The sequence below is a fragment of the Dermacentor andersoni genome, chromosome 1 (assembly GCF_023375885.2).
Source record: "Dermacentor andersoni chromosome 1, qqDerAnde1_hic_scaffold, whole genome shotgun sequence".
Lineage (NCBI taxonomy): Eukaryota > Metazoa > Arthropoda > Arachnida > Ixodida > Ixodidae > Dermacentor > Dermacentor andersoni.
Window position 1 is genome coordinate 413,438,553 of NC_092814.1, and position 24,906 is coordinate 413,463,458.

A 24,906-nucleotide genomic window follows, 5' to 3' on the forward strand; every position below is an offset into this window, starting at 1 on the left:
TGACAGTCACTACAACATGTCACTAGCATACTTGGACAGCCAGTGAAACAGTAACAAGTAATATAGGTTGGATATAAAGCGTTGTGAAATAGAACGAAAAAGATTGCTACATGTTGACATGTACCGATACCGAGAGCAAACACCAAGACTTATACCTTCCAACTCATTTTACTAAAACACCTTACACATATTATTCAAACTTATATCGCAGGTCAAATCGGAAGGATTTGAAGATGTTTGTAAGACATTTTAAATATCAGTGTTTTCATCAATAATGTTGCTTTTCATACAGCAACTTGGCATGCACAATTGTGCCCACAGCACCTGAAGGCGATATACATACAGCACATTTGTCACGAGACCACCCCCACCTCCCATGATCCCCCCTCCCCCCTCACAGCACTCTCACAATTAAAGGTTGCAAGGGCAAGCGGCACACAGATGTACCAGAAATCTTGGTGCAGGCACTTTTGCATTAAACGTTCATTTGCAAATGCCCAATAAATGACACCGAAACTTGGAACATGTCTTCCTTTTTTTTATTGTTAAATCACAGTTGAGCTTGACCACACTTTTCTTTAAAAAAAATGACAAGGAAACATAAATGCAGGAGCCAGTGGCACCGGTTGCTGCACTACCAATGAAGACATATGTATTTTAATGCAATTAACATTCTTAGCCTACTAACGCTCCTTTGACATGTTGCTATCTAACTGCTATCGCATGACTCAAAAATCCATGTCCAATGGTTGATTTCAAACCCAATTTCCTCGGCACAGCATGCTCTACTTGTTAAATTGTGGAAGCATGCCTAGAAATCCCACATTCCTACTCCCCACACCTGTGTACATATCTATGCACCTAGCGGCTTGAAAGTTCATGGCCAAGATGAGGCAGGCTTTCACCGTTGCACATGTGACCTAACCTCAGCACATGAAAACTAAAGCTTCAAAGAATATTGAGAAACTTATTGCCTGACCATGAAACAAAGGAAACCTGCACATCCTCATAAATATACTGCAAGCACAAACAATAAATAGGGCAGTGTGTTGCTGTTAAATGCTGCAGGAGAAACAAGGCGCAAGCTTTCATGCCAGTTATGACAGCTGACTGGATGCATGTGGGTGCCCCGCTTGTTGAACAGTTCCACAAAGTTGTTTACAACTACTTTTGTGGAAGTCCATGCGAAGCTTGAATTCTGCCAAAGCGCTGGGCACATATGTGGTACCTTGTAAAACATAAGTGAACTTCCAAGTTCAGCAGCTGTGTATCGTGGCGCTTGGACATGTACACTGCCTCATAAGGAAATGTTTAGCACTAGTACGACTGCCACAGCACTCTTATTACACATGTGCCCCACTTATATAGCGGCTTGCACCAGTATCTTGTGGCTAGCTTGCCTCAGTGAATATTTTAATCCCATTGCATGAATCAGTGCACCCTCGTATACGCACATTCACAACAGCAGGAAAATGTGCATGATGCAATGCATTATTGTAGGATATAGGAAGCTAGAACATTTTGTTTTCATGCAACTTCCTGCGTGCTGCGGAGTGAAGTCATGCTAGGTGGCTTGTTCAGTCAAGTGCACTTGTGTTAATTTGGTGATTGAATCTGGCATCCCCATGCTACACCAAAGTGGCTACCAGGGACATCACACCAAAGACTAAAGATTAATTCAGATTACTTGGGGTCCTTTTCTCATGAGCATAAAAATCTGGCCACACTGCCATGGTTGGAATGCAGCTGCAGTGGCCAGGAATCACACCCACAATAGTGATGGACCGCCCAGTGCATGGGTCCAGAAATCATCAACCAACTGGGATTGACTGTTTAATCTACACCTCAACGAGTATAGCTGTGGGCTCAACAGGAATCCATTTTGACTCATGCCTGGCATTTCATCAGCCTAGTTTTCTTGCTTAGTGTGTGGCAAAGCAGAACTCTAGACAAGAAGGCGAGAAACTCAACAATGGCGCTCTCTTCCAAGTGAATTTTATTGTGAAAGACACTGTCATTATTATGCCTTAAGATAAAATCAAGTAACAAAAGGTAGGTTAGAAAAAATGCGAACAATTCTTTACTGTGGGAAACTGTGCCATTATGTGCATGGGGATGAAAACTAAGTAATGTTAGACTGGAAATTAGACCTTGTATTTGTCACTTGTTTGTCAAGTTATGCTACAGTGTACGCCACGGAATACTGACTAGCATGCTTGCATGTCCTTGCTCCTCTTCTCTATACATCACGGTGGCTCTGTGGGTGTAGAATTCTGCTCCAAAGCCAAGGGTTCTTAATTCCTGGCTACCACAGCTGCATTCGAGTGGGGGTAAAAATGCAAGAACACTTGTGCACCAACCTTTTTGTTGGCCAAAATTAATAAAGGGCTTCCCCCCCATTAAGGCACTCCCTGCATAGTTGACGAGTTGCTCAGAAACATTAAGCATCACTCCATCAGCCAACCAATCAACAAGTTTTTAAATACAACTCATAATTAGTAGACTAAATCACCTTGGCGGCACATTGCACTTGATGTGTTTGCCCTGCCATGTTTGTGCCTTTGCAGCTCTGCACAATAACATGCTACGACTTAGAGCAAAAATAGCTGGCTTACTGCAAGACAAGGCCTACATAAAGAAGATACCGGTGCTCCACAAGTTCTTTTCTTTTTATATATAGTCTGGAAACAACAACTTGATCAATGGCCACTTATATTACTCCAACACTGCCGGCAGTAGTTTTACACCCAGAACTCCTCTTTTTGTCAGGAAAGAACAGGCCAACAACTTGATAGTAGCTTGTCCTTTTCCAAACAGTGCTGCTATTTCCTGGTTTACACCCCTCACTCTGCCTTTCATTCACACCAAACATATACATACCAAACACATTCACACACCCACTTACACGCACTTTCACAATGAAGTCATAAAACCTGAGAGAATCTAATTTCAAAAATAAACACTTCTTTTCACACAAGTGACACTCATTGACTAACGCTTCAAAACCCAGCATGCAGATAAGCCAACTTGAAGACAAGCCTGCTCAGGGGAGGCGAAGAAAGCAGCGAGCTTACCCCTGCTGCAAGTTGACCAATTTTCTTCTGATAACAAAAAGCCTTCATATCTGCTAAAGTGTGCGTATTTTCAGCCCCTGCTTGTATTTGCCACTGAATGTCACATGCGCACTGGCTGCACATCAGCGGTGTAGGTCCAAAGTTGGGAACGCATACGTCCACCACTGCACACGGCGCCCATGCCATCGCTTCCTCTTCATTGCTGCTGTAGAAAGATGAGGTAGTCCATCTGCAGCGACTGTGGAATGCCTGTTCGGCGGATGGCCTCGGGTGACACGATGCAGCGCCGGATCTCTTGGAAGCAGTTCTCCTTCAGCGAGCACACTGCATTAGAAAAGAGAGTCCCATGTGGACGAAAAGAAAGACAACGCTGCCACACGGTTACCTTTAATGTGCACCTGCTGTAAAGGCTGCCTTTGCAAGGTGCCAGGCTGACAGTGCAAAGGCTCAAGGTCCAGAGAAAGGGAGTTTATTTCTGAGATCAGAATATGTGGCTAGAATAAATTGATTGCTCCTAATACAATTTGGCAGTGTGAAGCTCGAGGTTACAAAAAGCAAACACCACAGAACACTGCATCGGCAAGTTTTATACACGGAAACCATAAAGTGACGTGGCAGAAAGAGCATAAGCGAATTTGAAACATGTAAATCGCATGACACATGTTCAAAGTCGTGAAAATGTGCGCAAGTTATGCAAGGGAAAAAAAATCTAACAACAAAAACACAATGACATTCTGAATTAAAGATTCTCTGAATACTTTTTTTAGGAACACTATTAGTGAAATCAATCAATAGCAAATCTTTCCTCGCATGTAGCAATAAAAATGAGCATGTGGCAGGTAGCAGTAGCAGTTGCATGGCACTGACTGTGGCTTCTAGTCGATACTGCAATAAAATGACTGTTTGTATGTACATTGTAAGCAGTGTGTTCTTAACCATCTTCAAGATGGCCCCTATGTGCAGCCAAAAATAGCCTACTTTGCCCTGCGCAGACTTCACCAAGACCCTACCTTTTACCCTATGTACTAATTTCATGTGCAAATAGTTACATTATTTAGGCAAGAAGAATGTTAATAATAAATAATGGAGCGCCATTATATTCAACCAAAACAAGCAATTTTTCTAATTGAGTTTCATGTAACTTACATCACACATACGTTTGCCAAGCAGTCTTCGATAGCTCAAATTAAATTTTTCAACAAATTGCTGCAATGTCGCCTAAGATAATGTTTTGAAGATTGTAATACACAAATAAAAACATAATTTATTTGTATGGTAGCAAAGGGCAAAGCTCAATAGGCGATTTATTTGCACTTTATTCCTAAAATTCTGCTGTCTTGCACAGCTATTACGAACACAAACAAACAACAAAAGCGAAGACATCTGTTTAAGCTCTGTTAAAACACCCACCAAGTGTCTCTTTAGTGCATTTCCTTTTGATCATTATGCCGTTCTTCAATGCTCATATTTACACTGTTCTTACCGATCAATGAGGATGGCACTCGAGCTTTCAGCTCCCCATCTATTCGACTTTTCTTTTTTTACATTAGTCATACTAGAGAAGATCCTCTGCGTTAGGGTGTGATAAAGATGGCATAATCTGGGCCAATTTCGAAATATTCTTGAATTCTTGCGTGCCATCCACCATTTCTCATCCTCACTCATTTGTATCTTTTCCTATTATCACACGAATTCCCAAGTCAATCAGCGAGAATCATACACTGTGATAAGTACGTCGCATCCATGATTTGACTGTGTACGGTAACACTTCATTTGGGCCTAGTTGGTACATATTTCTGAACTTAACGTTAAAGCGTAAACAGCTAAGACGATCCACAAAAAGAAAGACACGACACACACTGGCACTGTGTGTGTCGTATCTTTCTTTTTGTGGATCGTCTTAAGTGTTTGCACTGTAACGTTAAGGACTGTGTACAGCTGGCTAGATTTTGCGGCTTTTCTTATGTTCCAGAGCCTGAGTAATACTTGTTGGGGGGCTAGTTGGTGCATGTTTCCAGAAGAGGGTTGTAGCGCCTACTTCCAGTCAAAATAAAAAATGCCGAGGCTTACGAAATTGCCTTACATTTTGTCGAAAATTTGCCAGATAGCCCTAAGGTCCCACCAGGCAGCCAAATGCTGAATATAACCTGCCGTAGGGTACTTGCCCTATAGTCAGCAAAACTGATTGTAAGGCATGGAGCATTATTGAAACAGTATTCAACAAGCCTTCATGCAAACGAGTGTCATAGACCTGTTGACTTGATCCCATCTTTGGTGTTGCACTAGCTGTCATTAATACTTGCAAGTTTCGAACTTCTTTTTCATTTTGAATGATTTATAGGGGACATGTAGACGACTAACAGAAATGTTCAGTGGATTCTAGGAGATTTTGAATGTTTGAGCAGACTCCTTTCAACAAAAGATATGATAACATTGCTGGGGACACTTCCTCAGCTATGGCATGACAGTGTCTGAAAAGAAAAAAAATTGGTGTAAGCTAAGCTTTTTGTAGCGTTTTGCATTAATTGATGCTAACAGTGATGTTGATGGCGACCTTTGAAGCTATTGAGAGCTTGGTTCAATGCAAGTGGTGAAGTGATGTTACCCTTGTGTGCACACCTTGTATTTGTCCGTGTAGTACACAGAACACACACACACACAGACGTTTTTGATTGAGGCATTGTTGTGGGCCATTGTTCATAGCCTGTCATTATCCCACACGGTGCATCACATCACGGCAGAAGCGTTACAATTTAATTAAATTACGGTGCATTACATGCCAAAACCACAATCTGATTATCAGGCACGCCGTAGTGGGAGACTCCAGATTAATTTTGACCACCTGGGATCCTGCAACAGGCACCTAAATCCAAGTCAGCATCATCATCATCCTACTGCAGGGCAAAGGCCTCTCCCATACTTCTCCAAACTACCCCGGTCATGCACTAATGGTGGCCATGTTGTCCCTGCAAACTTCTTAATCTCATCCGCCCACCTAACTTTCTGCCACCCCCTGCTGCACTTCCCTTCCCTTGGAATTCAGTCCGTAACCCTTAATGACCATCGGTTATCTTCCCTCCTCATTACATGTCCTGCCCATGCCCATTTCTTTTTCTTGATTTCCACTAAGATGTCATTAACTCGCATTTGTTTCCTCACCCAATCTGCTCTTTTCTTATCCCTTAACGTTACACCCATCATTCTTCTTTCCGTAGCTCGTTGCGTCGTCCTCAATTTAAGTAGAACCCTTTTCGTAAGCCTCCAGGTTTCTGCCCCGTACGTGAGTGCTGGTAAGACACAGCTGTTATACACTTAAATCCAAGTACACGAGCATTACTGCATATTGCCCTCGTCGAAATGCGGCCACCAACCCGCGACCTTGAGCAACTCAGCTACCATGGCGAGTACAGATGTGTTGATTAGCTGGGCGGCCACTTGGGTAGTGCTGTCTTGACACCACAGTGCCTTAATGCAGCTTTGCGTCTGCATGCCCTGCGTCTCTTCTCTGCAGTACAAATGGGCATAATGTTTATTTTGTAAGAAATAGCAGAAAAGTGCCGGACCTGGAATTAAGTTATCAACTTAGACCTCAATTGTTGCTGTGTGTAGTAGTAACCTTTCCTTTATTAAGGAGACCCCAGATGACACATGCTTTCTGATGTCACATTGCCCCTCTCCTGCACCGTGTAGGTGAGCTGCCATGATGTAGGTATCGGTGACTGAATGTGTAGGGCATTCGGTTCTATCCATTCCCTGCCTTTTACCTCTACTCCCTCTGCTGAATGTTGCGCATGATCACAAAGTCAAGCACTGCAGCTTCTGCAATGCTTTTGCAGGCAGAAGGCACTGTGGCCATGCTCCCCTCAAACGAGGCATGCATTCTGACATCGCCCATTTCTTCTCCCACACTCCTACCGTGTGCTCTCGACCACCATGCAACGTGGCATGCAAGACAGCGACATCAGCAGCAGTGCAAAAGTCGAAGGAAGAAGCGAAGAAAGCTTCGTTTAAAGGGCTCCTCACCAAGTCTTGCCATTTTGAACTGAGAAGCACAGTGCATACAATGCGTGCTAATCATCATGCCTGCAAAGTATTACACTGCTACATGCCACGAAAAGAGCTGAAATTTCAAACCACACACCCTGCATCCTTCTCCTCGCAGGTGCCGTCGGCATCAATCGCGCAAGTGTGCCTACGTCGCTCGCTGTGCTGTGACGTCACTCACAGTGGCACGTGACTGAGAATTATTCAAGGCAAAAGCAGTTCTTTGATCTGTTGCTTCAATAGACAAATTAGCTTAGAGAAATAATAAAACCTACAAACCGAATGTCTACGTGTCTTTGTTTTACTTCGTACCATAACAAGAGAGATGTATCGTATTTACTCAAACCTAGGCCGACCCCGATTCTAAGCCGACTCCCTAAAGTCCGAAGCCAACAAAAAAAATATATATATTACCTCGAATGAAGGCCGAACAAAAAAGCGAAGACAGCGTTCACAAAATGCAAACAGCATTTATTGAATCTGAACATACACAGCTCATTCAACGTCATCATCGCTGCTAGAGTCGCTGTGTTCCTTGTCACTGTCACCTTCAAACAGTGCACTATCTTCGGTAACGTCAAGCGCATTAGATATGCTGCACTTTTTAAAGGCGTGCACGATCAAAGTACCTGGGATGTCGTCCCACGCTGCAGCTACCCGGCCCGCCAGCTGCGATAGCGATGCACGTTTGATGCGGCCCGTTGCTGTTAGCATGTGGTCTTCGTCAGTTAACTAGTCTGTGTAGTAATTCCGCAGACGATCCTTGAAAGGTTTGTTGATGCAGACATCAAGTGACTGCAACTGGCCTGTCATGCCGCCCGGTATGACAGCGAGGTTCGTGTTCGCTTGGGCGAGCGCAGCCTTCACGTTGTCGGTCAATTGCCCACAGTAAGAGTCAATGACAAGGAGTGAGTTCTTTGTCAAAAGGGCTCCTGGACGCCGTCGCCACACAATCTTAACCCACTCTTCCACCATCACACCCGTCATCCACCCGTTCTCATTTGCCCGCAATATGACATTTCTTGGGGAAGTTTCTCAGGCAGGCAGTGTCTTCCTTTTAAATATCCTATATGGAGGGAGTTTATGTCCATCAGCTGTGCTGCACAGCATCACAGTTGCACGCTGCTTCTCGTAGCCCGCAGAGCGCACCTTCCCCTCCTTGGCAACCTTTTCATTCAGGGTGTACGCCACTGGCATATCAAAATACACAGCCGCCTGGTCGGCGTTGCTGATTTGCCCAAGATTGTAGCCTGCCGCTTCTCTCTTTCGCAGCACGTAGCGCTGAAAAGCTATCAGCTTTTCTTCGAAATCAATCGCTTGGTAGCTTCTGGGTGATTGAAGTGCGACTTCGGAGGCTGAAGCCAAAGCGCTTCATGAATTTCTGAAGCCAGCCCCGGCTGGCTTTGAAATCTTTTGGCATTAGGCCTCGCTCCCTCGAAAGTTCCCTAGCTTTCGCTTGGAGCACTTCTGTTGTCACTGGAAGGGCGGCTGCTCTCTGCGTCCGAACAAAGTCGGCCAAAACTGTCTCCACTTCGTGGTGACGGCCTTCCTTTAGTCCGCTAAATGCCATCCTCGTTGCGCTGCACACAAAAAGCTGCTGTCGTTGTCCCCTCCAACGATGGACGTTTTTCTCGTCGACGCCAAAGTCCCGCCCGGCTTGAAGGTTCGACGATGCCTCTGCGGCTATCACAACTTTTCGCTTGAAAGCGGCACTGTAGTGGCGTCTCCTGTTTGGTGCCATCGCAATAACACCACGCCGCACACCGATGCGGCTGACACGACAGAGGTCAAAATGGCCACCTCACTTGTGTACGGTTGGCTACTGGAACGGCTAGTAGCGGCTGCGATACTGACTTTTCTAGATGGCGCTAGCTATGCACCATATTTAGCAGTTTCAATGAAAAAATGGAGCGTTTTTTTAAAATCCTCGAATCTAAGCCGACCCTAGAGTTTGGAATATGATTATTTGAAAAAAACTATTGGCCCAGATTCGAATAAATACGGAACTTCTGTTTCATCTGCTTGTTCGCATGACGTACAGTCAAGCGCGCAGAGAATGAAACTGCCATTTTCTACGGTATTCCAGCACGTGATCACGCTCTGTGATCATGTTCAGAGTTAGTGTAGCACTGACTTATACTGCTAGTCAGGTGTTCTCATGCACAGCGCGCAAAATCGTGTGCTAACAAGACAAACGCAACAGCTCACGCGTGAGATCATCACCGGATGTGCGCCGAGCAGCAAGAAAAACGAGAAAAAAATAAAGCCGAGGCCCATGATGTATGTGGCACTTGATCCTACAGCGCTGGTTTGGAAGAGCGCATGGAAGGATTTTCACTGGTGGAGGCTAGACAGTGGCAAGTGGAGAGAGTGTCTGTGTTGGAGGTGATGCTTGCCACCTGAACTCATGGCTTCGCAGCATTTGAAATATTTCTATGTTGGCTATTAATGAACTAATTTGAAAAATTCTTGCGGTAGAATGCTCCCACAGGGCATGTAACAATTTTCAGTGTATAACCAAAATTCGCTATGTGGTCTGGTAAAGGACCCTTTAAAAAAATAACCCAGTGCGTAGCGCACCTCTTGGGTTGGTAATGGGAAGAAACCTGGTTTCTCCAAAAACTTTTGCAAAATAAGAATTTCATGGATTACCAAAGTTTTGCAATGTCTCTAACAAGACAGAAAGTATGGACACTCGCAGCATTTATTGAACTGAGATAATGTTCCAGCTGTTCAACGCTGTGTGTGTTCACTCCTGTTAGTTCATCACTGCAAGTGTCCATTTCTATTGTGTTTGATGTAATGTGGAATGTGATGATGATGCAGCACTAACTAGAAGCCCAACGCTCAACTTTAGGCTTTCTGGGCAATTTCTTTAACAATGGAAAGAGGAGAGAGATTTGTCCGCATGGCATGCAAGCTCTCCTACCACAAACGTTTTCGGAGCATAAAACACTAAACATTGCACACCATGGCAATGTTCGGTTTTGTTCAGATTTTACGGCAAAGCTGTTAGTGCAACAAGGTGTGGTTAAAGTGCCCACGCAAAGTGTGCACAGAATGCCTGCACAAAAACTTCTCTAAGCTAAGTGTCTATTCTTGCCACTCAAAATCAGCTAAACGCATAGGAAACATAGGAGGAAGTACCACTGCATTTTTTTAAAGTTAACGAAATTTCTGCAAAATGGCAACACACTCTTGTCGTGGAAATAATGCTTCACATGGCCTTAAACTAAATTGTGGGATTTTACATGTGAAACTGCAACATAATTATTAGGCACGCTGTGTGGGGAACTCTGGATTAATTTTGAATATCTGGGGTTCTTTAACGTGCACCTAAATCTAAGTGCATGAGCATTTATGCACTAGGCCATCATTGAAATGTAGCCACCCTGACAGAGATCAAACCTGTGGCCTCGGCAGTGCAATGCCATAGCCACTGTGGCGGGCCTTCCCTTGGCCTTGTTACGCACTTCCCACTGCCCAAGAAAGAAGTAATAACAGCCTCAGGCACAGCCCACAATGTAACAGCGACTGAACTGGGTAAAAGGAAACAAGCAGGTAACACTTTGTGGCAATGCTAGCAAGGTGAATGGATTCACAGTAGGAACCGTAGATCCGTGCATGAAAATTGGCAAATTACTGTATCAGGTTGTCAGCACCAACCATGGAATGAAACGCACTAACTACCCATGCCACTAAGCTTGCAAAGTTCAGTCCTTGGCCTTGTGCACAACAACATTATCGTCCAACACCAAGTAGTGAGGAAGACTACAAGCAGTATTTCATACAAGTCTTTCTGGCCGGGGATGCAGAGTGACATGAGATGACTTATGCAATCCTGTGATGTTTCAAAGGCCAAAAGGGTTGTTGTCAAAAGCACCTGCAGAGATCATGCTTACTATTGACCAACCATTTCACATGCCATGGTTGACATTTTAGGTCTTATTAAACGAGCTTTAAGCAACAAAAAAAAAAGTAGATCCTCACGATGGTAGATGTTGCCACTCAATATCCAGATGCTGTAGCAAAGAAAAAGATTTAATTCTGGAGTTTTACATGCCAGAACCACAATCTGATAATGAGGCACATGATGGTGGGATGACGACATGGTTTTTCGTAGTGCACGGGCCAACGATGGCCAAAGAATGGCAAGAAATCATGTGAGGAAGTCGATGGTGCGGTCAACGAAAAAGGGTATTTGTGACATAGCTGTACAGTGAGCTAAAAATATTCGCTGTAAATAATGTAAAGTATGCTATATCTGCATTAAACCTATGACGATGACATATGAGGTGCACTACGACATAAAAGGCAAGCTATGAAGGGTGATAAGCTAAAGGATGAATGCCAGTAGCACTGCTGCCCAACCGTCACCCTTAAATGCAAGAGCATGGAAGCCCATGTTACACGAAGTAGTACTGTTGCAGCAGTGGCATCTAATGAGATGTCGTGCTGTGATCTCCTGGCTAATGACCTGCAATGTGCTAACATTACGTAAAAAGCTTAAAACTGATTTAATGTAAAAATTGGGTCTGTACTAAGGAACATTGGTGAGTGAAGAGGGATGTGATGTCTACAGGCTAAAGCAAAGTACTTTTTATGGCGAGGTTCTGCTTCCTCACATTTTATCAAAACATGAAAGACTGTGAGCCTCTCGCCACATCTCCCACAGGTTGGAAGTTCACCACCAGTCAGCAGAAAATTATGGGTGCCATATGTGTACCTTATCCCGAGTCAACAGAATGTGAAATAAACGCGACACATTTTTGTTGTGGTGGTACAAACACCTAACTATGGTTTTATTACAAAGAGCTTATCATTTGTTTCAGCTACTCGCAGATGTTGCCAATGGTTTTTCAGTTTCTTAGGTAAGAATAAGGCTTAAGATCATCGGCAGGGAGAGCTGCGGTAGCATTAGCAGCTTCCGATGCAAGTGATGTAGCATATGTTGGCAAGCATATTACCCTCTATCTCTCTATGCCCAGGTATGCAGCATACTACCACATGTTGCTGAGGTGAATAAATAGTGCATAATATTGAACAAAGCCTAACAAAAGTTGTATTCTTGTGCTCTTTCAAAGACAGTAAAGCTTTTACAACACTTAACGAGTCAGTAAATATTATTGCCTTTTGTAGTTTGAATTGCTTAATGTGTTTTACTGCAGACCATTCTGCATAGGTATCTGCTGTAATGATAGTTGTTCGAGGATGCAGAACGTCAGACTCGTAGAAAGAAGGACCAAGAGGACCGAAGGACCACTAGATACGCCTGCATGCGACTTTGACACATCCGTGTAAAATTCGTGGCAATAATAATTTGACTCAAGTTCTAAAAAGTGCACTTGAATGTGTGTCTGTGGAATGTGTTTCGTGACCTCAATAAATGATGTCAGATTCTACCACCCACCGCTGCCATGGAGGTAGCAGCTTTGCTGGTGGCATTAGCTGCAATGTTCAAGCAATGGGACGTCAATTTCATTACGTAGCTTCCCAACCCACAGTGAGAAAGGCTCTCTTGCTGTAGGTCGATTATGAAACAGTGTGGTAGATGGAATTAAATATCAGCAAGCGAATTTCTCTAACATGGCCCATCCTGCCTATCTCATAAATAACCAACCATCAGAATCAGTAACATCATACAAGTACCTAGGTGTCCATATAGCCAGCAACTTATCTTGGGATAAACACACTGAACATATAAAACCTAAAGCCAACCACATTCTAGGTTACCTCTGTAGAAACTTTGCTACACTACCATCTCCCGCTAAACTACTTTTATACACTACATACGTTTGGCCACAGCTTGAATATGCATCAGCGCTGTGGGAGCCCCACCATGTTACATTAACCCAAACAATGAGGCAATACAAAACCACGCCACCCGTTTTATCTTATCTAATTACCAAAGAACATCCAGCACAACATGCATGAAAGCATCATTACAACTTCCTTCACTAGCCGCTCGCAGGAAATATTCTCGCCTATGTCTTTTCCATAAGATTTACTACCACAATCCATATCTGTTATCATTTTGATACATGCCACACTTTTCATATCAGCGCGCCTCGACCACCGTCACAAGGTTCACATCCCTAAAAGTAACACAATTACCCATTCACTGTCCTTTTTGGCTAAGACTGCAAGAGATTGGAACCAGCTCCCTGGGTCTACGACAGGCATCCGCAACCCCATATGTCTTAAAGACACCTTAGCAGTTGATTAGCTGGTCTTTAATTATTGTGCAACTCAATTCTCTTTTTTGTATTTCTGTGTGTTGTCTTATATATTGTTACGTGTAGCTGACGTACGAGTCTATTTATAATATATTTACACGTAGACAAACGGTGGCAATGATGGCGACGCTATATCAAGCGGTGGCCACGTCGTCTTCCTTCTCCTCAGTGCAGCCACACTGTGTGGGCTGTTCCGTAGCATCACCCCCGGCAGTAGAAGCGCCGTCCCGGTGCTTAATCTACACATCCGCGACGAAAGGTGTGTGATATGGCTTTAGTCTCGCCACGTGAACGATGTCACTTGCAGCCGACGACGACGCTGAGAGGCTGGCGGGGATGACTTCATACGTGACATCGGTCACTTGTCGCACCACACGGTATGGGCCAGTGTAGCGCGACAGCAGCTTTTCGGAAAGGCCCACACGTCGAATGGGGGACCAGAGAAGCACCAGAGACCCCGGAGTAAATTGTACGTCGCGATGGTGGCAATCATAGAGGCGTCTCTGATGCTCCTGCGAGGCCTCGAGACGGGTGCGGGCGAGCTGGCGCGCGTGGTCGGCGTGTGCGATCGCGTCACGGGCGTATTCAGTGGTTGAACGTGTGGCCGAGGGCAACGTGGGTTCTCGGCCATATAGGAGATAGAATGGTGAATAGCCGGCGGTGTCGTGACGCGATGAATTATACGCGAACGTCACATATGGTAAGTGAAGATCCCAGTCGTGGTGGTCGGTGATGGTCCGGTTGAGGCGCTCCGTGAGGCCGTTGGTCTGTGGGTGGTAGGACATGCTGAACTTGTGCTTAGTCGAGCAGGAGCGGAGAATGTCCTCGACGACTGCCGACAGAAAGCTGCGGCCACGGTCAGTGAGTAATTGGCGCGGGGCACCGTGCACTAAAATGATGTCATAGAGCAGAAAGTCAGCAACGTCAGTAGCACAACTTGTCGGGAGGGCTCTGGTGATTGCGTACCGCGTAGCATAATCAGTAGCGACGGCGACCCATTTATTTCCGGAGCCCGAGAGAGGAAACGGTCCAAGAAGGTCTAGACCAACACGGAAAAAGGGTTCCGGTGGGATGTCGATCGGCTGAAGACATCCAGCTGGAAGTGTGGAGGGCTTCTTCTGGCGCTGACAGGGCTCACAAGCGGCAACGTAGCGCCGCACGGAGCGGGCGAGACCAGGCCAAAAGAATCGACGGCGTACACGGTCGTATGTGCGCGAGACGCCCAAGTGTCCAGCCACGGGAGCGTCGTGAAGTTGTTGGAGGATAGTCGAATGCAGGTGTGATGGAACTACGAGCAGAAGGTCATGGCCATGTGGATCGAGATTGTGACGGTATAGTGTCCCTTCCTTAAGGAGAAACATCCGGAGAGAGGCGTCGCCAGGCGTTGACTCCAGATGATCGATGAGGGCTCGTAATGAAGGATCGCGGCGTTGCTCATTGCCGATTTCGAGCAACTGGGACACAGAGAAAACGCAAGTGATGGTGTCCGCATCAGCCGGGTCGTCGACGGGGTAGCGGGACAAACAATCGGCATCCTGGTGCAAGCGTCCCGTCTTGTATACCACGGAGAAGGTATATTCTTGCAGGCGTAACGCCCAGCGAGCGAGTCGTCCCGTGGGGTCCTTGAGCGAGGATAGCCAGCAGAGCGCGTGGTGATCAGTGATGACACAGAAGGGGCGTCTGTACAAGTATGGACGAAACTTCGCAGCAGCCCACACAAGAGCAAGGCACTCGCTCTGTGATTGAATAATTGCGCTCGGGGGGTGATAGAAGTCGGCTGGCATAGGCTATAACGCGATCATGTCCACGCTGGTGTTGTGCTAATACTGCTCCTATGCCGTGACCACTGGCATCAGTTCGAACTTCCGTTGAAGCAGACGGGTCAAAATGGGCCAGAATTGGAGGCGTGGTAAGGAGAGTAGTCAGCTGCGAAAAAGATGCGGCATGTTCAGGTCCCCAAGAAAATAGGGCGTCTTTCTTCAAGAGGTCGGTAAGGGGACGGGCGATGGTCGCAAAATCCTTCACAAAGCGTCGGAAATATGAGCACAGCCCTACGAAACTACGAACGTCCTTGGTAGACTTCGGAACAGGAAAGTTCGTAACGGCGCAAATTTTGTCCGGGTCAGGTTGCACGCCTCTGGCGTCCACGAGGTGTCCAAGGACGGTGATTTGGCGGCGAGCGAAGTGACATTTTGACGAGTTCAACAGGAGACCGGCGCGGCGGAACACGTCAAGAATCGCTGAAAGGCGGTCTAGATGCGTGTCAAATGTGGGTGAATAAACGATGACGTCGTCCAGATAGCACAAACAGGCGGACCACTTGAACCCCTGAAGCAAAGAGTCCATCATTCGTTCGAAGGTGGCGGGCGCGTTACAGAGACCGAAAGGCATCACCTTGAACTGATAAAGGCCGTCAGGGGTAACAAATGCAGTCTTCTCTCTGTCCATGTCGTCGACGGATATCTGCCAGTATCCGGACCGTAAGTCGATAGAAGAAAAATAAGTGGCACCGGACAGGCAGTCTAGAGCGTCATCAATACGTGGCAAAGGGTACACGTCCTTTTTTGTGATTTTGTTCAGGTGGCGATAATCTACACAAAAACGCCACGTTCCATCCTTCTTTTTGACAAGTACGACGGGAGAAGCCCAGGGACTACAGGAAGGCTCGATAATGTCCTTTGCAAGCATCTTTTTGACTTCCTGTTGGATAACAGCTCGTTCTGACGCAGAAACACGATATGGACGTCTGTGAATAGGGTTCGCATCGCCAGTGTTTATGCGATGGGTCACGACGGACGTTTGACCTAAGGGTCGATTGTCAAAGTAAAAAATGTCGCGATAGCCTTCAAGAACGCGGCAAAGGGCTGCAGCTTGAGCAGGTGTAAGGTCAGAGGAGACCATCTTCTTAATGTAGACGTCAGGACTGTGCGATGACGTCACGGTATGGGCTGAGCTGTAACGATCTTTCACTGTGAATGGCTCGACCTCATCATCCTGCAAAGCGCGAATTATAGCCAAGGAGATCCCCTGAGGCAGAACTTGCGCGATTAGCGCGAAATTGACGAGTGGAAGGCAGGTGCGGTTGCCAGTAATTTTCAGCACAGTGTGCGGCACGATAACACCATGTGTAAGCATAACGGCCGGAATCGGTGCGGCCACGTAATTGCCGTCAGGTACAGCTGGTGAGGAGAACAAGTCTACGTGTGTCATAGAGTGAGGTGGTAGGCGAATAAAATCTATGCAGCTCAGATGGCCGGGAGGCGGGTCCACAGGGTCGGCAAGAAGAGGCAAGTCAAGGCGAAGTGAGCCGGCCGAACAGTCAGTGAGGGCAGAATGATGGGCAAGAAAATCCAGACCGAGAATGAGTTCGTGTGGGCAATGCTCGATGACGGTGAAGAGAATGACGGTGTGTCGGGCAGAGCACATGCCAACAATAGCGACAGTCCCTCCGTCGGCGACTTGTACAAATCGGTTCGGGGCAGGTGTCAGAACTTTCTTGAGCCGACGGCGAAGAGCAGCACTCATAATGGACACATGCGCCCTGGTGTCAATCAACGCGCACACAGGAACATTCTCGACGAGAACGTCCAAAAGATTCTTGTTCGTCGGTAAGGTGAAGCGAGGATTTTGAGCCAATGTCGTCTTTGCAGCTTCACCTCCAGAAGCTGCGCTGTCTAGTTTTCTGGTCAGGGGTGCGGCGAGTAGGTCGGAGAAGGAGCACGGCGAGACGGGGGCGAGCGAGATTGACGACGGGAGGGAGAAGGCGAGCGGGAGTAGCGGGGTCGTGTCAAAGGCGTCGCAGGGTCAGATGATGGGGTGGGCATAGAAGGGGCGAAGGAAAAGGACGTACTAGAGGGGCGAGGGTGGTAATTAGGAGAATAGCGTGTCGGGGAAGTCCAGCGGCTGCGGCAGTGGCGAGCGACATGTCCAATGCGTCGGCAGTTAAAACAGATCGGCTTGTCGTCCACGGTTCGCCATTCGGAGGGGTTGCGCTGTCCATAAGAGTAAGAAGGGCGCGGTGGGGCCGTGCGTGGAGAGAGGTTCCAAGCATGCGGAATGAATGGAGTGCAGGCCGACGTTGGATAACTCTTGACGGACGATGGCCTGGATCAAGGAGATTGTCACCGGAGAATGATCAGGTGACGGAAATGAAGGGGCCGCCGGTTGTGCCGCTTCGACCTCACGACGAATGATGCGGGTCAAGTTGTCACATCGCGACGGCTGGTGAAAGAGGTCGTCACAGGATGACGTAGCAGCTGTGTTGGGAAGTCGCGTGATGTGCTGGGATACCGGCGGCTTTTAGCATGCTCAAGACGGCGGCACTCCTTGAGGATCGTATCGATGCTGGTGACGTTGGTAAACACCAGTAAATTGAAGGCGTCGTCAGCAATCCCTTTGAGGACGTGATTTACTTTATCGTCCTCAGGCATGGTCGGGTCAGCCTTGGCACAAAGGGCCAAGACGTCGAGAATGTAGGACACGTAGGACTCGGTCGACGTCTGTACACGTGTCGCTAGGACTTTCTTGGCATTGACTTGACGACCAAAGGGATTGCCAAAAAGGGCGCGGAGCTTCTCTTTAAAGAGATCCCAGCTCGAGGTCTCCTCTTCGTGAGTCTGGAACCATGCAAGTGGAGCTCCGTCGAGGTAGAAAAGAACGTTTGCGAACATGATAGTCGAATCCCACCTGTGACTGGTGCTGACACGTTCGTATAAGCGGAGCCAGTCGTCAACATCAGGACTGCCGACTCCGTTGAAAACACCAGGATCCCGAGGTGGGGAAATGGCGACGTAGGTCGGGGCTGCAGGCGGAGACGGTTGCGTAGATGAAGTGCCGCCAGCAGGAGCCGAAGTTGCACTGTCGCCGTTGCGACCGCTGCGAAGCTCCGTGACGGGTACGGGGAACGTCCACCTCCACCAAATTAATGTTACGTGTAGCTGACGTACGAGTCTATTTACAATATATTTACACGTAGACAAACAGTGGCAATGATGGCGACGCTATATCAAGCGGTGGCCACGTCGTCTTCCTTCTCCTCAGTGCAGCCACACTGTGGCGGCTGTTCCGTAGCAATATTTATTGAATCTATTATTGTAATTCTGCACTTATTTGCTCATGTATTTCTGCTATATTGTTTACCCATGTTATTTCTCAATTATTCCTCGCCTATTATCAGACTGGTATATTCATGTACGATTGCCCCTCCCCTCTGTAATGTACTGTAAAGTACCCTTAGGGTAAAATAAATAAATAAATAAATAAATAAATTATTCAGACACCACGTGCTGTGGGAACCGATGTAAGTGAAGCTTTCCGTGCTGGATGCTTTGATTGACGATAATTAGCAGTGATGTTGATGGCTAAAGCTTAATTTCTTTCACATTTTGGCTAACACGAGAGTGGTGAGTTGATGTTAAATGTTACCTTGCATGCACCACTGCTGTTTGTCTGCGTAGCACACAGAACACACAGGGAGAGGTGTTTGCTTGATGAGTTGCTGTGCGCCATATTTCATAACCTCTGAGAGGGTTCAGCATAGTCATTGCCTCACATGGCACATCGCATTGTGGCAGAAGTATAAAACTTGAATTGGATTATGGGGTTGTACGTGTCAAAACCACACTCGGATTATGAGGCAAGCCGTAGTGGCGGACTCCGGATTAACTTTTACGCCGTTACATTCTTTAACATATCCCAAAGTATAAGTGCATGTGCGTTTTCTATTTCGCCACTGTCAAAATGCGGTTGCAGCGATTGTGATCAAATCCACGACGTCTAGCAATGCCACAGCCGCAGAGCTAAGGCGACGGGCACAGAACTGTTAATTTGACGGTCGACCGCTTTCGTAGTGTCTCCTGGACCCTGCGGTGCACTTTAATTAATGCGGCTCTGCTTCTGCACGCCCTGCGTTAGTTGCCCGCTTTACATATTTGCATGGCGCTTATTTTTCAGAAATAGCAGCAACATACTCTACTGTACCTTGAACTTAAGCTTATCCTGAGTCCCTGCATCGCTCTCGTATAGTAGTGGGGTTTCCTTACCTTCTCAGGTCACCTCCCCCCTCTCTTGTATGGGAACTGCCTCTTCTCCCTCTCTGCAGTTCTATCTGCGTCCCTTCTGGCCTCGCTGGTTAGTAGAAAGGGAAGCGCTGCAGTTTCTGCAATGCTTCTGAGGGGAGTCACGGATAATTACAGCTGTCAAGCGGCTAATGTTGCGACGGCCAGGGAGCTGCAGAGGGCATTGTGCACATTGGACGCAGTGGGGTAAAAACGAGTTTCTCCTGTCCCCTTTCCTCTCTGACTCGCCCCTGTTATCTATATACATGCTCTGAACCAGTGTGAGCGACAGCAGCAGCCTACAGCGGTAGCACCAGCAGTGGGAAAGTCGAAGGAAGAGGCAAAGAAAGCTTTGCGTTAAAATAAATATGGCGTTGTTTTTGGATGGTCGCATAACAGGCAGGGTTCGTACAGGTCTCAGAGAAAGAAATTCAAGGATATTCAAGGACTTTCAAGGCCCTGTCAAAGCTTTTTCAAAGGTGCACAGCAGCATCCCATGTAGCAAATTTTTACTAAACATTTCCAAAACACTACAGCTAAACGTAGACATAATGAAGTTGGTAAATTCAGTACTTGGTCATATTCAAGTTGGACCTTTTATGCAAATAAGTACAGTCGCTGACATATTTTTCATGCACAGAAAGGGCCTTAAAAGCTTTTTCACATTATCACGCAACCAGAAAAAGAAACAAACTTCATGAGGAAAAAATCATTTTCCCAATTTTTCCAATCAAAGATCCGCTTCCATGCTGTGTCAATATCTTTACATCAACAGCACATGGATCAAAAGCGAGTGTGGTGAAGGTGTGTGGCATGCAACATCTGGATTTTTCTCTCTTTTTTTGCTATATCACTGTTTCTAAAATAAGGAGTTTGCTGGGTCCACACTGATCTGCCATCATAAAAAGCTGGTCACAAAATTGACCTTCGGCTGTATTACTCCAGAAATTCAAGGGTTTTAAGGGGAAGTAGGACTCTGAAGGACCTTGAAACATACTTTTCAATTTCAAGAATTTTGAAGGGTTTCAAGGACCCTTGCGCACCCTGCAGAGGTGTTCAGGCTTCAAATGCACTAAAATAAGTAAAACTGGAGTATGACCCACGCAAATTAAGTGACCATTAATTCAATTCCACGTAGACTTTGTACAGGCCTTGTGCTGAAGGTACCAGTGGCCATTCAGATGCCTAAATGGAGAATCGTATCCACCATCTTTAACACGGCTGGTGCGGTAGAGTGGTACACCAGAGCACTGTTATCTAAATGTGATCAAATGAGGCAGGCTCTTGTATAGGTTTAATAAACACTTCCTGTCACTGCCCCATGTTGTGTGTGACAGTATTTTGAGAGTGTTCATTGTTTTTAGACATTAACGTTGAGATACTTAATGTGGGGAATAAAAGATAGTTTAGTGTCATGTATCACACCTAAAAACTTTTGCTCCACTTTTAGAGGTAGATGCTGTACATGGAATTTGATAGTGGCCTCTGGCTCGAGGCCTTTCTTTATTGTAATGAAGACACACGAGCTTTCCTGGGATTTAACTTAAACCCATCTTCGTTAGCCTGTTTTGACACTTTGTTCAGGCAAAGCTGAATGTGTCATTTGCAGACTGAGAAGTGACATGACTTAAATCCAATTTGCACATCATTCACAAATGCAAAATAAAATATACCCTGCAGAATCAATGAACGCAAGGAGTTCATTTTTATAATAAAAAGGGTACATCTAATTACACCATCCTGCGGCACCCCAGTTTTCTGAATAAAGAACCTGCAGAAAGCATTACCAATTCGAAAACGGAATCTCCAGTTTGTTAAGTAGCTTTCAATATTGCTTAACATGTTCCCTCGCATACCCATTCCTGACAACCCACAACATTCCGTAGTGCCACATGGTGTCGTACACTTTTTTAATGTCAAGGAAAACGGACAAAAAGTACTGTTTATGCGCAAATGGGTCCCGAATGTTAGCCTCGATATATACAAGGTGGTCAGTTGTCGACCGCCCTAACCTGAAATCACATTGATGTGGGTCAAGCAACTTGTTGGATTCGAGAAAGTGCAACAAACGGTGATTAATCATCTTTTTAAACAGTTTACATAGGCAGCTTGTCAGTGCTATTGGGTGGTAACTTGTTACTGAGGGGGGGTTTTTGCCCTGCTACCAACCCCCATGTGCTTGGGTACATAGTGTCACAACACATCAAACACCTGCTGATGCAGATGCACCTGCAAGGCATCATGGTGGTAGACTTCGTACTAATTTTGACCAGCTGGGTTCAAGGTACACAAGGGTTTTTATATTCCACCCCCATCGGAATGAAAGCAGAAGCCCTTCTATGTCTATCTGTAGGAATTTAGACACAAACTGAAAGAGTAGTGCTGAATCACCCGTGAGAGCCTCACCAAAACTCAGCCATCGTGCAAGTAGTATTATGACAGGATAAGTCCGAAAAAGAGTTCTCTAGGTCAAAGGCAAAGCCTTGGTCATGCTGAATCCAACAAACTGGGAATGAGTTGTAGAGGACCATTTGATGTGAAGAAGAGTATGAGTCCCGTTGACTACGCATTTGAAGTGTGAGAGGAGGAATATATTTCATGTCAACAGGCTAAACTATGAAGAGAGAACCCCACAGGGAGTCATCACCAAGTTGGAATCAGATGGTCTCCACAAAGTCAAAATATTGACAATATTGACAGAACAGTACTAAGAATGGGCAAAGCCTTGGTCATGCTGAATCCAACAAACTGGGAATGAGTTGTAGAGGACCATTTGATGTGAAGAAGAGTATGAGTCCCGTTGACTACGCATTTGAAGTGTGAGAGGAGGAATATATTTCATGTCAACAGGCTAAACTATGAAGAGAGAACCCCACAGGGAGTCATCACCAAGTTGGAATCAGATGGTCTCCACAAAGTCAAAATATTGACAATATTGACAGAACAGTACTAAGAATGGGCCACAGGAGTGTGGTCATAAACTCAACTGAGTAAGGTGAAAAAAAGAAGAGAGGCCAAAGCAATGCTGCAAGAAATCGGTGAAATACAGTTAAACCCACTTATAACGATCCCAGATATAATGATTGTGGGGATGCGCGACTCTCGCGCGTCCCCTGATGTTTTTCCCGCATAGCGCATCCCCTGATATGCTGTTTTCCCGCACGGCTCGCGTGGCCTGGCGCCCGCGGCGGTCGGAGTGGTACAAGCGCGGTGCGAGAGATGGCGCGACTGTCGCGCCGCGGCGGGGTTACTCGGGCGCCGAGAGACAAGGCACGTCCTCTTTGGGTTCGGGAAGCGAGCGGGACGGACGTGCCGCCCGCGCGTGCGCCGACCATGCTTCTGCGAGACCGTCTCGCGTGGCCGCCTTGGACACCGTTCGCGTGACAGTACGCGCGAGCGACCAGGCGTTGGGATCCAGCATGGGGCGAACATATTCGCTCGCAATGCGGTCGCGGTAAGTCGGACTTCTAGATTTGTCATGCGCCCATCGGCATGTTTTGTGGATTGCAACTCGGCTAGCTGGCATTGATCTACGAAAGGTGCAATAAATGCCCTTGTGACTGTTTGCACTACTGTGTTGTCGTTCCTTTGTCCCAAGAGTACGGAGGAGAACCCCGTATCTCCCACATGATCTACCAGTTATAATGACCACATTTCCGTGCAGTTACAATTTTATGACCCTCCCTATGAAAACAGCTTCCAGATATAATTTTTAGATCGCTGTAGTGCTAGAATGAATGCTTTAAAATCGGTAATGGTAAAAAGAGTGCACATGCAAAGTGTTAAAGCACGGAACCAAACTGGATGCATGGCACCCTGCGCCCCACTCTAGTCCAACCGCGACTTTGTTACGGCCTTCAAGATGAGCGAGTGACAGCCTTGCATGAAGTTTGGAAGAGGTCATGCGTGGTTAGGTGTTTTCCAGGCACGCCTCCAGGGCAGGGGTGTGCCGCACAGAGCATGAACAAAATGGCAGGGCATGTGCTGGTGCGATATCAGATGTCACGATGGCATCATTTTCATTTTTGCGCATTTGTCCGACCATGTGCATTATTGCTTCAATGATTTGGAATGACCACCTGTCTTTCCACCATGGAAACAATGGCCACTCCAGTCAGCGAAAATGCTGCACCATGCTTTGCCACCATGCAAAGTTGTCAAGGATTGGCCGCTACTACGCCATTATCAGGAGACCACAGTTCGATAGTGCTTTTTTTACGCATTGCCAATTGCTGACAACGGTTCATGGTGGTTTGCCTTTTGAACATGTCATTTTTTTCGCCCGAACCAACATAGGTACCGTAATTTTAGGGCTCTTGCGTGGCAGACATGCAGTCGTAATGCAGAGACCATTATGTCCAAGACCTTTGCAGAAAGGCAGCCTGCTGCAGTAGTTTCTTAAGTTTGTTTCCGGCCCACTAGAAAGCTTCCTCTTGTGTGCAGAACAGTTGTGTCCCGCTGGTAGTAAAATGCATCACAAGCTCTTAAATAAAAAAATGGCGGCTGCGCTTGCAGTTTCGGAATGACAGGTGATTGGAAACGGGCGCCATTTTGACAAAAGTACATGGCAATGCATTTCTTTCTTTAGATGGACATTACCAACGGAAGTTTGCAGCTAGGTGCAGGAACAAAAATGACACTGAAAATCTGGTTTTCAGAGCACAGTGCTGCCGAACTGCAACTGCTGACACCAGCGCCAGTACGGTTCCTTTAGCGTTTTAAGGGCGAGTTCATATGTAACAAACTAGTCACATATAATGACTACTTTTTGCGGAACTATCGATCTTATTAGAAACGGGTTTGACTGTATTCACTGATCGCCCAGGCAAGACAATAGTGCTCAAGTGTAGCATTCAATTAACAACTTGCAAGCCAGTCAATATGGGCTAGTATTCCGTTCAGCAATGGCAATTTAACCCTTTGAGGGCCAATGACGTAAATATACGGCGCCGTCTGTATGTTTAAAAAGCGCACCGATTTCCTATCTTTTCCTTTTCTGGCATGTGCTGCCACTATGTGGGAATACAGGGAATTTTTTTCGCGCACCTCCATCTCTCGGTTTCTATTGCATGGTTTGTTTTAGAGCTAGTTTGCTCTTGCGCATCTATATACTACTGCTCGCACATTGGAGCGCGCGCTAGCGGGCGGCGGTTTGTGTTTTGTTCCACAAGCGGTTTCGGCTTCTTTCGCTTGCAAAACTGATTGCTATCTCATTACTAATCGTACAAAGGGCTACCGCTTGTTTCTTGCCCGTGCTTACAAGAGTGCGCATAGGAAGGATGCCGCCGTGCATGCATTTCCGTTTCGTTTTCTTTTTTGGATACTCGCAAAAACTAATTGCCTCTGGTTGGCGATAAGATGGATTAGCAAAAGTTTTTCACACCATTTGCTTTTTGACGGGCACACAACCACACAGCTTTCTTGAGTGCGCGCACCTATGCAGTTCGATTACGCTATGGACGTAAATATTAGTGTAAGAGCAGGAACAGGCGAGAG

The 24,906-nt window shown here is 46.4% G+C and overlaps 1 protein-coding gene across 6 annotated transcripts in view; it reads right to left on the bottom strand.

The window, feature by feature from the left end:
• Positions 1-522: 522 nt before the first annotated feature.
• The window catches only part of Vhl (von Hippel-Lindau protein), a 162,258-nt gene continuing 137,874 nt past the window's right edge, over positions 523-24,906 (bottom strand). For 4 of the 6 annotated variants that reach the window (XM_055064904.1, XM_055064907.1, XM_055064903.1 and 1 more), the window contains one exon: positions 523-3,398. In XM_055064904.1, coding sequence (XP_054920879.1) covers positions 3,271-3,398 — 128 coding nt within the window. In that variant the 3' untranslated portion in view covers positions 523-3,270. The remainder of the gene's footprint in view (positions 3,399-24,906) is intronic. The other 2 variants (XR_008609902.1, XR_011892124.1) reach the window with 2 other exon arrangements.